General features: G+C 42.9%; 1 protein-coding gene across 3 annotated transcripts in view; it reads left to right on the top strand.

Moving 5' to 3' along the window:
* The window catches only part of Socs7 (suppressor of cytokine signaling 7), a 34,254-nt gene extending 20,737 nt beyond the window's left edge, over positions 1-13,517 (top strand). For all 3 annotated transcript variants that reach the window (XM_048365386.1, XM_048365388.1, XM_048365387.1), the window contains 4 exons: positions 2,922-3,050; positions 8,180-8,315; positions 8,945-9,093; positions 12,865-13,517. In XM_048365386.1, the coding sequence (XP_048221343.1) occupies positions 2,922-3,050; positions 8,180-8,315; positions 8,945-9,065 (386 nt within the window). In that variant the 3' untranslated portion in view covers positions 9,066-9,093; positions 12,865-13,517. The remainder of the gene's footprint in view (positions 1-2,921; positions 3,051-8,179; positions 8,316-8,944; positions 9,094-12,864) is intronic.
* Positions 13,518-15,312: the final 1,795 nt, after the last annotated feature.

A 15,312-nucleotide genomic window follows, 5' to 3' on the forward strand; every position in this document is an offset into this window, starting at 1 on the left:
CAGGAAGTCGTCCATGAGACTCTTACCTCCAGTTAACCTCCAGAAAACCAAAAGTGGTGCTATCACTCAAAGTAATAGACTGCTAGCGTTGAGTAAAAAGAGCTCAGAGATAGCACCTAAACCTTGAGTTGAAGCCCCATGACCAACAGGAAAAAAATATAAAAAAGAAATATTGGACAGCATTACATTTTACGTAAGAACCCTGTTCTTTTTCTCTAAAACATTGCGGTCTTTCCTACATCCATATCATGTTCTGTTAGACTAATTTGCATTCATTTCTCTTATGTGACAGCAAGATGCTTTTTAGGTCAGTGTGCATTTGGCCATGATTTTCTCTGCCCCAGCCTCTACATTAGAAATTCATGAAGAGCTGGGCACCAGTGGCTCACACCTGTAATCTAGCTACTCAAGGAGGCTGAGATATGTGTATGAGTTCTAAGCCAGCCTGAGCAGGAAACTGTGAGACTCTTAATAAAGTACTCAAAAAAGCCAGAAGTGGCACTGTGGCTCAAGTGGTAGAGTGCTTTCCTTGAGTGAAAAGAAGCTGAGGGACAGTGCTCAGGCCCTGACTTCAAGCCCCAGGACTGGCCAAAAAGAAGAAAAAACAACTGATGGGCATACTACTGCCTATTTTCCTGCTGTTCCTTAAAACCAAAACCAAACAGATAAAACAAATACAAAACAAAGTATTTCAGGGGGAAGCTGTTTGTTAAACTTATGAAAATAATAAATGACTGTTATGAGAATGACAAATAACTGGCCTTTAGGTTCCTGATAGTATGAGAGCTTTCTCAAATAGTTATCTAGTTACTTCTTGGTGAAAGGAACTTTTCTCCCTTGAATAAATGGAGTTTCCTTGAATAAGTGGAGGCCTTTCTCAGTTTGCAGTGGGACATTTTTCTTCATCCTTTAATACTGTAAGAGTAGCTAGGAAGTTGCAAATCTGCAGTTATCTGGAATGATTACTATACCTTCTTTGTAGCATTTTTTTTGTGGGTGTTCTTTTGGGATCTAGTGCTTTTAGCTTTTGAAGCTTTCTGGTTTTGTGGGAGCTTTTTTGTTATGTTTTTTAAGTCATAAACATTCAGATTTCCTTTTGGCTTTGGGATTCTGAAGTTTGAGTAGGGACTTTTTTTTTCTTAATGCCAGTAGAGGCTTGAACTCAAGGCCTTGAGCTGTTGCTCAGCTTGTTCGCTCACAACTGTCATTCTGTCATTTGATCTGTGCCTCCACTTCTGGCTTTTTGCTAATTAATTGAAGAGTCTCAGATTTGTCTCTTGGCTTCAAACCTTGATTCTCAGATTTCAGCCTCCTGTATAACTAAGATTATAGATATGAGCCTAAAATAGGAATGTGGTCACATGTTGGGACATAGACTTTTAGGAGTTGAAGACTTCAGTTTTGGGTTTGTTTTTTTTTTTGGCCAGTCCTGGGGCTTGAACTTTGGGCCTGGGCACTGTCCCTGAGCTCCTTTTTGTTTAAGGCTAACACTCTACCACTTGAGCCATACTACCACTTCTGGTTTTTTCTGTGATTAATTAGAAATAAGAGAAGAGTCTCATAGAGGGCTGGGAATATGGCCTAGTGGTAGAGTGCTTGCTTCGCATACATGAAGCCCTGGGTTCGATTCTTCAGCACCACATATATAGAAAAAGCCAGAAGTAGCACTGTGGTTCAAGTGGTAGAGTGCTAGCCTTGAGCAAAAAGAAGCCAGGGACAGTGCTCAGGCCCTGAATTTTTAATTTATTTACAAAAACTTGGTAATACCTACATTTTGTGGGTTTTTTTTTTTAAGTCACCATCTTTGTTTCCCTTGAATGTGGGTATAAGAAGGAACTGGTGGCTTTAGAGATCTTGTACCCAACTTGCCCACAAACTTTCCTCCCAAAATGAGAATCATTCCTAAAATGTTCAATAAAGCTTTTTAGATATTCTCTTCCCCCATTCCCAACTCCTCACCCCCTTTTTTCCCCCCCAAGAACGAGGTAAAGGATTCTCTCTCCTATAGCCTAAACTGGCCTGAAACTCACTGTGTTGCCAAGACTAGCCTCAAACACTAAATCTTCCTGCCTTAGCCTCCCCAGTGCTGGGGTTACAGATGTGCACCACCACACCCAGCACTTCTCAGATCTTTCTAAAGTAAGTTTGTAGCCAGGTATGATGGCAAATGTCTAAATGCCAGCTATTCTGCAGACGGGCAAAGGTAGGGGAGACTGTCTCAAAATATAAATTAATTAAAATGGCTGGAGACATAGCTTAAGTGATAGAGTGCTTAGTATGTATGAGGCCTTGAGGTCAATCTCCAGTACCTCCTTAAAGTATGTTTTTAAAAAATTCTTTGTGGGGGGCTGGGGATATGGCCTAGTGGCAAGAGTGCTTGCCTTGTATGCATGAAGTCCTGGGTTCAATTCCTCAGCACCACATACATGGAATACGGCCAGAAGTGGCACTGTGGCTCAAGTGGCAGAGTGCTAGCCTTGAGCAAAATGAAGCCAGGGACAGTGCTCAGGCCCTGAGTCCAAGCCCCAGGACTGGGGGGTGGGGGGGGAATTCTTTGTGGAAAAAAAATTCTTTTTGATAGTACTATTGTTTGAACTCAGGGCTTTATACTTGCTAGTCAAGTGCTTTACCACTGAGCCATATCTCCAACCTTATTTTGCATTGTTTATTTTGAGATAAGTTTTGCTTTTTGCTTTGGCCTGTACCTGGACTTCAGTTCCCCTATTTGATACTTTTTCCTGTAGCTAGGAAGACAGGCTTATGCCAGACCCAGCTTCTTTTGAGATAGAATCTCCTGAAATTTTTGCCAGGGTTGCCCTTAAACCTGGATTCTCCCAATCTCAGCCTCCCACGTAGCCAGATGACAGGCATGAGCTACCATGTCCATATTAAATTCTTTACTTCTTAACTTTACATTTCAGGAACCTTCAGCTTGTGGTGCCATCCTAAGTTTGAAGATCGCTGTCAGTCTGTGGTCGAGTTCATTAAGAGAGCCATCATGCACTCTAAGAATGGGAAATTTCTCTATTTCTTGAGATCCAGGGTTCCAGGTAAGGCTGTATGTAGTTAACTTGGGTATGATCCAATGTAGTATCAAAATGCTCCTTGCTTCCAAAGGTCACACTTAAGCTTTTTTTTTTTTTGCTCATGGTGGTTAAGCAACCATTCTTCCTAGGCTAATCTCCTGCCTTTGTATGTTAATCCTGCAATATACTTTGCTTTTTCTCATAAGAAAACTGCTCCCACCTCTAATGTCCAGGCATGATGTGAGCATTTAAAATTTCACAATGTTTTCTTGATGATCCAGGCATCTCAGCACTATGAAAACAATGAGAGTGTTCTCAGTTTAAAAAAATAATAATTTTGTTACTATTGATGTCATACAAATGGCTACCATTTCATAAGTTTGGTAATGAGTACATTTCTTTTTTTTTTTGGCCAGTCCTGGGCCTTGGACTCAGGGCCTGAGCACAGTCCCTGGCTTTTTCCCACTCAAGGCTAGCACTCTGCCACTTGAGCCACAGCACCCCTTCTGGCCGTTTTCCATATATGTGGTGCTGGGGAATCGAAACGAGAGCTTCATGTGTAGGAGGCAAGCGCTCTTGCCACTAGGCCATATTCCCAGCCCACATTTCTTTTTTTGGACGATGTCACCTCTTCCTTTACTTTCCCTCAGTTTCCCCCTCTCCTCTCTTCCCACAAGTTACATAGGTCATTTTCCACATTGTATATACTGAACAGCATGATTGCATTTGTTCACCCTTTCTCCCTTACTTTCTGTGACCCCCATTACCTTCCCAGAAGAAAAAATTCAAAGCAAAAACAAATAACACTGATACCAACAACAATAATAACAACAACAAAACCCCAAAAACATCTCTGATCATTTTCTAAGAAACAGAAAGATGTGAGAGGGGGTTCACCAAAAAGGCAATGGTGAGTAAAGGTGTAGAAGGCTGGATTCATTCTCTGTTAGGAGGTATCTGTTACAGATTTTCAATATTGTGCTAAACTTGTCATCTCAGTCTTTAAAACAGACTGTCACCATTTGGGAGGACTGGGCTGTCATAGCCTTGCTGGCACTGTATCTATACAATCTTTGTTAGAAGATGGGACACTCTGGAGGAATCTGCTTTTCTAGCCCTGAGAAAAGAAAACTGATAAGCACTAGAAATTTGTAGGAAACCAGTAACTTAAAATGAGAACTTTAGGCTACGGCTAATGGCTCATGCCTATAAGCCTAGCTATCCAGGAGGTTGAGATATCTGAGGGTTGAGATTTGAAGCCAGCCCAGGAAGGAAAGTCTGTGAGACTCTTTTATCTCTAATCACACAAAACAGCCAGAAGTGAAGCTGTGGTAGAGTGCCAGTCTTGAGCAAAAAAGCTTAGGTACAGCAGCACCCAGGCCCTGAGTTTAAGCTCCAGGACTGGCACAAAAAAAGAGAGACGAAAAACTTTTATACTTTTCCTAATAAATTAAGATTAATAAGTGGGATGTCAAGAAATTACTCTAAAAAGTAGGAGTTGCTGGGGAGCCTCAGGCAGAACATCAGAAACAAGATTGAACCAGGTGGCTGGGAATATGGCCTAGTGCCAAGAGTGCTTGCTTCCTATACATGAAGCTCTGGATTCAATTCCCCAGCACCACATATATAGAAAACGGCCAGAAGTGGCGCTGTGGCTCAAGTGGCAGAGTGCTAGCCCTGAGCAAAAAGAAGCCAGGGACAGTGCTCAGGCCCTGAGTCCAAGCCGCAGGACTGGCCAAAAAAAAAGATTGAACCAAGTGATATGAATCTTGTATATAATTTTGGTTATTCAAATAAGGCCCAACATGGTGTAAACTGTATTAATTCTCACTTCATTTAGTATTTGCCTCAGTACTGTCAACACAGTTGGATCTCATGCCATTAACTTGGTTAAAGAGAAAGTTAGAATTCTTCCTCATAGGCATTTACTGCTTAGCAGTTCTTGAAGCTTGTGAATTTGGAGGGTATTTAATAACATTTATTTTGTAATGTAGTATAAAAAGCCATATCACTGTCCTCAAAAGCTGATAGTCACAAAGAGGGAAACAGTAGGAAAACAAAGGCAAGAGCCATATACAATACCAACCATGGTGATGATTGGCAGGGGCATGGTAATCAGCTGCTTGTGGGTATGCTGTGTAACTCTTAGAGAGAAATCAGGACTCTGGAGCATCTCTGCTTTGACTATTAAGAGACTAGAACCTTGGACTCCTCAGCTACAACTCATTTTATTTCTCAAATGTGCTCCATCCACAGAAATTTTAGCTAAGGTTCTTAGTATTATAAAAGGACTACTGTTTATTAAGTACCTATTGTGCTGGAAACTTGGTCAGATTCTCTTTTTTTTTTTTCATTATTGCCAAAGTGATGTACAGAGAGGTTACAGTTTCATACATAAGGCAGTGAGTGCATTTCTTATCCAACTTGTTAGCTTCTCCATCATTCCCCCCGCCCCCGCTTTCCCCCTTTGGTCAGATTCTTGATCATTACTTTATTACAGAAAAAGGTAGCAGTAATCAATTGAACTTGCTGGCATTTGTGGAAACGATGTGAAGAAGGTAGAATCATGTTCATTAGTATGGGCTGTCTTTTAGGACTTATGTTGAGTGTCCTGGGTGAGATATTTCTTTGCCAGCTGGGCACTGGTGGCTCATGCCTGAAATCCTAGCTACTCAGGAGGCTGAGATCTGAAGATCATGGTTCAAAGCCAGCCTGGGCAGGAACATCTGTCTGAGAGATTCTTATCTTCAATTAACCACCAGAAAACAGGAAGTGGCACTGTGGCTCAAAATGGTAGAGCACTAGCCTTGAGCAAAAAAGCTCAGGGACAGCTCCTAGGCTCTGAGTTCAAGCTCCGTGACTGACCCCCCCCACTTCCCCCCCCCCCCCAAAAAAAATCACACTTTATATTATAGTTTTTTTTTTTTTTCTGGTACTGGGGCTTGAACTCAGGGTTTAGACACTGCCCCTGAGCTTTTTATCACTCATGGCTAAAGCTTTACCATTTGAGCCACAGCTCCATTTCTGGCTTTTTGATTGTTAATTGGAGGTAACAGACTTAGACTTTCCTGACCAAGCCGGGTCCTCAATCTCAGCCTCCTGAGTAGCCAGAATTATAGGCATGAGCCACCAGCACCTGGTTGGACAACTCTTTGAGAAAATCACTTTTTTTTTGTTGGTGTTGTTGTTGTTGTTTTGCCAGTCTTGGGGCTTGAACTCAGGGCTTAAGCATTGTCTCCAAGCTTCTTTTGCCCAAGGCTAGCACTCTGCCACTTCTGGCGTTTTTTGGTGTATGTGGTACTAGGGAATGGAACCCAGGGCTTCATGCATGCTAGGCAAGCATTCTACCACTAAGCTGCATACCCAGCCACCTCACTTAATCTTTTGTAACCATCGTTAAGCTTATAATTACTTGCTGTATGACATGCCTTCCCTTTTTAGGTACCAGGGTTTCTCAACTTGAGGTCCTTAGTACCCTTGACATTTTAGGCTGAACAGTTCCTCGTTACAGAAGGCTGTCCTGTGCTAGAGGACTAGAGGAAGTCTAGCAGCGTCACTGGCTTCTATTGAGTAGAGTAGCATTCTCCCCCAAATTGTGATAGTCAGAATTATTCCTTCAGCTGACCTCAGATGCCAGAATCATTCCCAGGTGGGAATCAATTCTATATGTTGTAGAGTTAAAAAGTATTTCTGGTCAGGTGCTAGTGGCTCTCACCTGTAATCCTAGCTGCTCAGGAGGCTGAGATCTGAGGATCATGTTTCAAAACTAGCAGTCAGAAAAGTTTGTGAGACTCTCTTTTCCAATTAACCATCAGAAAACTGGAAGTGGGGGCTGGGAATATGGCCTAGTGGTAAAGTGCTTACCTCATATACATGAAGCCCTGGGTTTGATTCCTCAGCACCACATATATAGAAAAAGCCGCAAGTGGTGCTGTGCTCAAGTGGTAGAGTGCTAGCTGTGAGCAAAAGGAGCTCAAGGACAGTGACCAAGATCTGAGTTCAAGCCCCAGGACCAAAGAAAAAAAAGTAAACACCAGGCATATGTTACTTTTCCTTCAGTGGTTTCTAAGGTATAGAAGAACAGAATAGGTGAACCCTAGGTAGCCTTTGCTGCTATTTCATCTTACGTATCTGACTTCTTAGTAATACTCCAGGTCAAGAACTGTCTTTCCATTGCTCTGTATTATGTGATTCCATGTAAGAACACACACAAATTTGCTGTTAGGATAAAAGACATGCTCAGAAGAAGTCATTCATGGATACTTGTGAAAGCAGCCAGGACCCATCTTAGAGATTTGTGATCTGATCCTGGTGCCTTTCTGAGAAGTGGTTTGTCCTTTCTTAGGGCCACAGAATCATGCCATAGATTGTGCTCCCCTCTTTGCTCTGGCTACATGGCTGTAGTTGCCTGTATGACAATTACATGAGACTCACTTCTGAATGTTTGCAAACTAGACTTACTCCTAGACTCTCCCCCTACCCCCCCCCAATTCTGAGAACTGAATTCTGAGAACTGAACTCTTCCACTGAGATAAATCTCTAATAACCCCTTATAAGCATCTTGATCAGCGTCACACTTTCCATCAGTCTCCCTCCATCTAACCCAGCCTCCCCCATTCTCGTTTCCTAGTTCCATTTTCACATATATACATTGAATATTGTTGTTATGACTGTGTTTGCTTACCATTTGCCTACCTCCTCTCATTAACCTTCATCTTCCTCACAACCAAAAGGGAGATTTTTTTTAAGTTCTTGCCTTTTCCTGAAAGCCTCAAGCCTAGGATTGGCCAGTTGGCCCCAACCAAACCCTCTAGCTACCATTTCACATTGGGCTCTTCTGAGGAGCAAGATTGTTAGCTGGTAAGAATGATGATATTGGGTTGGCCCATTACTAAAATGGTAGAGCATCTGCCTGGCATGCATGAGGTCCTGGGTTCTAAGTGATACTGAGGAAAGCATCAGTAGAGGAGAACAAGTTACCTTGAATGTGAAGTGTAGTAGTTCTTTTATAAGTGGAAAATGAACCCTTTGTGGAAAGACTTGTGCAGAATGTATATATAAAGAAGCCCTTTTACCTCTCACTGGATTCTATTCATAAGGAAGTTGTAGTTAGCTTCATTGTTCCCGCTGAATGTTTGTTTTCATTCTTGAAGGACTGCCACCAACTCCAGTCCAGTTGCTGTATCCAGTGTCCCGATTCAGCAATGTCAAATCCCTTCAGCACCTTTGCAGATTCCGGATCCGACAGCTCGTCCGAATAGATCATATCCCGGATCTCCCACTGCCTAAGTACAATGGGGTTGTTAAGATTGGGGAAGGAATTGGGGTGGATTCGAAATAGCAATGGGTCCTGCAAGCTGCTCACACAGGAAGAGGCTGGCCTAAAGTATTCACAGGCAGCATCCTTTTACATCTCCTGTGTTTTACTTAACTCTAGAACTGTTACATTGCAGCCAAAGGGAGAAAGAGTGTGTCTGCTCTTGTTGTGGGCCTGATGGAGAGCAGAGTAGGAGTGATAAGAGAGAGATAAAACTGCAGTGGAGGAAAAGGTAGGAGTTTTGTTAGATTGGCAGAAAGACTTTGGTATAATTTTAGCCACATGAGGAATGAAGAAGAAAGAAGGGTTGAACAAAGGAGTATAATGTTTTTGGGTTTTTTGGTTTGTTTGTTTTTGCCAGTCCTGGGGCTTGGACTCAGGGCCTGAGCACTGTCCCTCACTTCTTTTTCCTCAAGGCTAGCACTCTACCACTTGAGCCACAGTGCCCCTTCTGGCTTTTCCTATATATGTGGTGCTGGGGAATCGAACCCAGGGCTTCATGCATGCAAGGCAAGCACTCTACTGCTAAGCCACATTCCAGCCCACAAAGGAGTATATCTTTTATAATTTTAAACTTTATGTGTCTCCTTATTTTTCACAGACCTCTGATCTCTTATATCCGAAAGTTCTACTACTATGATCCTCAGGAAGAGGTATACCTGTCTCTAAAGGAAGCGCAGCTCATTTCCAAACAGAAGCAAGAGGTGGAGCCTTCCACGTAGCGAGGTCCCCTGTTGGTCACCACCAAGGGTAAGGAAACTCTGCTTCCCTGTCCAGCCTGTGTACTGAGCAGTTTTCATCATTTGTTGAGCCTCATGCTGCCCCATAATTCCCCATGTGAACCCCCAGTCCAGGCAACTGGACTCCTCAAGGAGCATATACTCTGGAAGAAAGTCAGACAAGAAATGCTTAGGCTGAGACCCAAAGAAACATGGGTTGCGTGGTCTTCTTCATTGTGGTAGCTACAATGTACCTATAACTCTACAAGTAAACATGCCGGGTGGTAAATAAGAGGTTATAAATTAATTAACATAAGAGTTATAGACTGGCTAGGAATATGGCCTAGTGGTAAAGTGCTCGCCTCGTATACATGAAGCCCTGGGTTCGATTCCTCAGCACCACATATATAGAAAAAAGCCAGAAGTGGCGCTGTGGCTCAAGTGGCAGAGTGCTAGCCTTGAGCAAAAAGAAGCCAGGGACAGTGCTCAGGCCCTGAGTCTGAGGCCCAGGACTGGCCAAAAAATAAAAAATAAAAAATAAATAAACAAACAAGAGTTATAGACTCTTTGAAGAGTGCAAATAGTATAATTTGTTAAAAATACTAAGTCAGAGCCCAACAAAATAAGTACCAGGAAATGGATCCTTACCAATGGGGAGGGTGGAGCTAAGAGGAGGGAGATGGGTAGAAGAATGGAAGGGGAAATGGGGAGAATGCGGGTTGGAATTCACTGTATATACCACAGAATTGTGAAATGTAAAAGAAGGGGTATGTCAAAAAAAGGGTGTATATGTTGAAGTGATGACACAGATCAAGATGCATTGTACACATAAACTGCTTTGTTAAATGGCAAAAAACAAACAAACAAACTACAACCCAATACATAACCTAAAATGAAGATAAGTAAAGGAGTGGGGGGGAGTGGGAGGTGGGTAAGGGTGTTGAAAAGGTAGACATGGATCAAGATGCACTATATTCATGAACTGTTTTGGTGAATGGCAGTTCCTTTGTACAACCCTTTAAAGATTATAAAAATACTTTTTTTGGTTTTTTGTTTTGTTTTGGGGCTTGAACTCAGGGCCTGAGCACTGTCCCTGGCTTTTTTGCCCAAGGCTAGCACTCTACCACTTGAGCCACAGCATCACTTCCGGCTTTTTCTATATATGTGGTGCTGAGGAATCGAACCCAGGGCTTCATGTATACGAGGCAAAAACTTTACCACTAGACCATATTCCCAGCCCCCAAAATACTTTTCTTAATATGAGAAAAAAAAACATTATATGGGATTCACCTGATATATACATTGCATAGTGTTTAAATTAGGCTAAATATGTCTACAAAGGTTGATATTGATGCAGGTATTAATTGCTATAAACTTTCCTTTTAATTTTCTTTTTTGTTTGTTTGTTTGTTTTGTTTTGTTTTGCCAGTCCTGGGTCTTGGGTTTTTTTTTTTTTTTTTGGCCAGTCCTCAGCCTTGGACTCAGGGCCTGAGCACTGTCCCTGGCTTCTTCCCGCTCAAGGCTAGCACTCTGCCACTTGAGCCACAGTGCCGCTTCTGGCCGTTTTCTGTATATGTGGTGCTGGGGAATCGAACCTAGGGCCTCGTGTATCCGAGGCAGGCACTCTTGCCACTAGGCTATATCCCCAGCCCAGTCCTGGGTCTTGGACTCAGGGCCTGAGCACTGTCCCTGGCTTCTTTTTGCTCAAGGCTAGCACTCTACCACTTGAGCCACAGCGCCACTTCTGGTCTTTTTGTATATATGTGGCACTGAGGAATTGAACCCAGGGCTTCATGTATGCGAGGCAAGCACTCTTGCCACTAGGCCATATCCCCAGCCCTTCTTTTTGTTATACTCCATAAGTTTTTGTTTGCTGGTTTCCAATCAGCTTTATATCATTGGAACAAATACCTGAAATGACAAACTCATAAATAAAAAGAAAAATATTTATTTTTATTTATTTATTTATTTTTGCCAGGATTGGGCCTTAGACTCAGGGCCTGAGCACTGTCCCTGGCTTCTTTTTGCTCAAGGCTAGCACTCTGCCACTTGAGCCACAGCGCCACTTCTGGCCATTTTCTGTGTATGTGGTGCTGGGGAATTGAACCCAGGGCCTCATGTATACAAGGCAATCACTCTTGCTACTAGGCCATATCCCCAGCCCCAAGTATTTTTGTTGTTTAAAAAAAAAGAAATGCTTAGGCTGGGCATGGTGCATAACTATAATCTTAGCACTTGAGACAGGAGGATTACTGATTCAAAGACAGATTAGATTATCTAGAAAGAGTTCTAAACACTATAAAGAGGCTGGGAATGTGGCTTAGTGAGAGAGTGCTTGCCTAGCATGCATAAAACCCTGTGTTTGATTCCTCAGCACCACATAAACAGAAAAGGCTGGAAGTGGCGCTGTGGCTCAAGTGGTAGATTGCTAACCTTGAGTAAAAAACTCAGGGACAGTGCCCAGGCCCTGCGTTCAAGCTCCAGAACGGGCAAAAAAAAACAGAAAAGAAAACAAGAAAATACCATAAAGAGCCAGGTGCTGGTGGCTCACACCTGTAATCCCAACTACTCAGGAGGCTGAGATCTGAGGATTGCAGTTCAAAGCCAATTCAGTCAGAGAAGTCCCCATGAGACTCTTATCTCTAACTGGAGAAGAAAACAAAATCAGAAGTAGAGCTGTGGCTTAAGTGATAGAACACTAGCTTTGAACAAAAATTCACAGAGACAGCATCTAGTCCCTGAGTTCAAGTCCAAGGCCCAGCACAAAGAAAAGGACGGAAGAAGGAGGAGAGGAAGCAAGGAGGAAGGAAAGAACAAAAGGTTGGTGTCATGGTTCAAGGAATCAACACTTGCCTAGCAAATGCAAAGCAACTGGTCAAACATTAGCCTTAAGCACAAAAGGTCTGACAGTACCCAGGACTGGAAAAAAAAAAAAAAAGCCAAGTAATATACAAATAAGGACATATAAGTGCAACTAAATATAGATCATTATCTTCAATCATTTTCTTTTTTTTTTTGGCCAGTCCTGGGCCTTGGACTCAGGGCCTGAGCACTGTCCCTGGCTTGTTCCCGCTCAAGGCTAGCACTCTGCCACTTGAGCCACAGTGCTGCTTCTGGCCGTTTTCTGTATATGTGGTGCTGGGGAATCGAACCTAGGGCCTTGTGTATCCGAGGCAGGCACTCTTGCCACTAGGCTATATCCCCAGCCCAATCATTTTCTTGATAATACAATATGATACATAAAGCAGGAAACCAATGGGAAAGAAAACTTGGAATGTGTTTGGTGAGAACTTCATCTCAACTAACAAGCTAGGTGGTGGTGGTCACAGCTCTGATTCGAGTTACACAGGAGACATAAGAAGGAGAACTGGGGTCTGAGAACAGCTTTAGGCAAAGATAAGAGACTTCATCTGAAAAATAATAACTTTTGAAAATACACAACTTCCTGTCTTAGTTTTCTTTTTAGCCCCTAGACCAAGTGGGCCTCAGAGGAAAAAATAAGGGAAAGTGGGTAGTAAACCAAAAGGTAAAGAGAAAAGAGAATATGAGTAATATTGTAGGATATATTTCCTCGTTTATTTCAGGACCCCAGTTTGGCAGTCAATAATGGGCTTGCCACAGAGGTCATCGCTTCTCCCCAGCCAGCTTTGATATTTGCACAAGCATCTGGCTGTCCAGGCTCCATTCTCTTTTCCAGCTTCACTTCTCCAACCTCTGGCCGCTAGTCTGTTCTGTCACTCCATTTTGGTTGTATACTGTTGAACCAAACCATCCTAACTTCTTCTTTCTGTGTTTTACCTAGGCATCTGATTGCCAAGCTCCAGTTTGAAGAGCCAAATGAAAAAAAGAACTAGGAAAAAACAAGAGGGAATATGAATCGCGAGTCTCTGTGCAGACTTTGTTTCCCCTGCAGCCCTGGGGCTTGGAAGAAGCACACAGCCATACTCTGAGTGGGGCTCCACCATTTGGCATACCCCCAGAACTAGATAAGCTCCTTGGAAAACTGGAAGAAGTCTCAACACTGTTTCTGTTTTTGTTTTTTTCAACAAGTTTTGGGTTTGATATTTCCATTTCTCAGAATGGAAAACTCACTTTGAAGGCAGCTAAGCTTTGTGCCCATTGGACTGTAAGTAGTATAAAGGAAGATCAAGTCCAAAGGGTGGGGAGTAGAGGAGTCTAGTTCAGCTGGTGACAAAGGCAAAATGTAGGTCCTCACCGTGGATCTTAGGAAGAGCGAGGAGCCAAAGTAGAACTGGAAGTTTCTGTAGGAAGAAGAATCAGCTCCTCATTGCCAAGGATCAGTAGGATCTGGAGAAAGGAGGATGGTGGTCGGCAGGGAAGATTGTTAGATAGACTGGCAAGTACTTTGCTAGAGGAAGTAGTGACTCCTCACAGCCCCCCTTGTAAGGGTTGGAAACTTGATTTCAGAATCAACTGTCGTGGAATATGTCTTCATTCTGTTTTACTTCATTCTTTAAGCTCTGTGACCCGAAGTTACCCCATTATCCTTTCACCCTCAGCCCTTTGCTCCTGAGATAACTGTCCATTTCACTTGAGTCTGGTAACATCCTATCACCTCCATTGCTATTGCTTCCCTCAGCTGGTGAGGCAGTCATGTTCCATCACCTGAGCAGTTGGGAGCTCCAGTCTGGGATGCTGAGGTTAATGGAGTATGCTTTTGGATAACTTCATGGCAAACTGGGCCCATGGTTTAGGAGTTCATGTTGCCTCCATCTGTCTATCAGTTAGTGAGAGGGAAAGTAGAGGAAGGTGAGAAACAGTTATTGTCCTTTTCCTAGAGAAAGCCTAGTGTCTCAACCTTGATGAGATTTCCTTAGTGCAGAGGAAGAGCATCACCTCTTGGCTATTTGGGTTTATTTGTTGTCCTAGAGGTAGCAATGGCGTCTTTATTTTTGTCTTCATTCTAGCAACCCAGACATTTCCTGAGTCAGATCCTATTGCCCTCCGTTCAGTGGGAAGTTCTATCAGATGGCTGATTAGAGAGTTGCTTGTTTCACAACTGGACGTGATAAGGGGAGGAGAAAAAACTCAGTGTTTTTCAATGGTCTTTAATTATGCCTGTAGCCAGCCATTGCCAATCATACAATATTGTGAGTTTGCTTTCTCATAGATACTCTTTATGGGAGAGGTTTGCTGTTAAAATGTGACAGCTGAGCTGTTGGGTCTTTATTACTCTTCTACCTATTGCTGTGTCTGCCTCAGCTCATGAGACAAATAATGTCAGTTTGGGGGCAAGGCCCCTGTGTCTTGGTTGTTTTATGGACTTTCTCATCTGGAAGCCTTGCCTGGAAGGATCAGTTTTCTTCCTTGTAGCTGCACAAAGAGGAAATATGCATTATTACTATAAAGAAATAACCCACAAAATGAATTTCGCAGCATAAGCCCAGCCCATGGTACATCTGATACATTTCCTTTCTTTGCTTTCAAGGGCAGTGTTACTAAATGCATAACATTGTTATCCAGCCAGGTGTCAGTGGCTCTTGGCTGTAATCCTAGCTACTCAAGAGGCTGAGATCTGAGAATCACAGTTAAAAGCCAGCCTGGGCAGGAAAGTCCATGAGATTCTTTTATCCAATTAACCAGCAAAAAGCTAGAAATAAAGTTATGGATGCCTCACAAGTGGTAGAGCACCAGATTTGAACAAAAAAAAGCCAAGCAATGAGCACGAGGCCCTGAGTTCAAGCCCCAGTACTAACACGCACAAGCACATGCACGCGTGCACATACACACACACACACACACACACACACACACACAGATTATGATCCAGAGATTGCCATAACCTGTGCATCTTGCCTCAGGAAAGTAAGTTGTTTGCCATTTTGCAGAAGATGTCACCCTACCATAGAGCCTGAGGTATGAAACCCAATGAGGTCTTTGCAGACTACCTATAATTTCCTCCCACCCCCCATTTTAGGTACTCAGAAAATTTAGTAGGTTTTCATGGCTCTTGGCTGATTAATAAACATGTTTCCTGGACTAAGGGAACTTTAAGGTCACTGCTACTCATGATGCAATTGGAGAACAAATTATTGTGGTAGAGAATCAGAACTGTCTTTAAAGACATTTAGAGTGGGTGAGATCAGAGAAGACCAGATGGTCCGGGAAAGCTCTGCAGTGATGAGGCTTTGGGTTGTAGGCAGGGGCAGCATAAGAAGAAAAATACATGAACAAAAGCAATGAAGCAAAAATCTGCGTGGCATGCTGTGCAGTGCACTGGTCTTTTAGA

This window comes from Perognathus longimembris, chromosome 17 (assembly GCF_023159225.1).
Source record: "Perognathus longimembris pacificus isolate PPM17 chromosome 17, ASM2315922v1, whole genome shotgun sequence".
In the NCBI taxonomy this organism is placed as follows: Eukaryota; Metazoa; Chordata; class Mammalia; order Rodentia; family Heteromyidae; genus Perognathus; species Perognathus longimembris.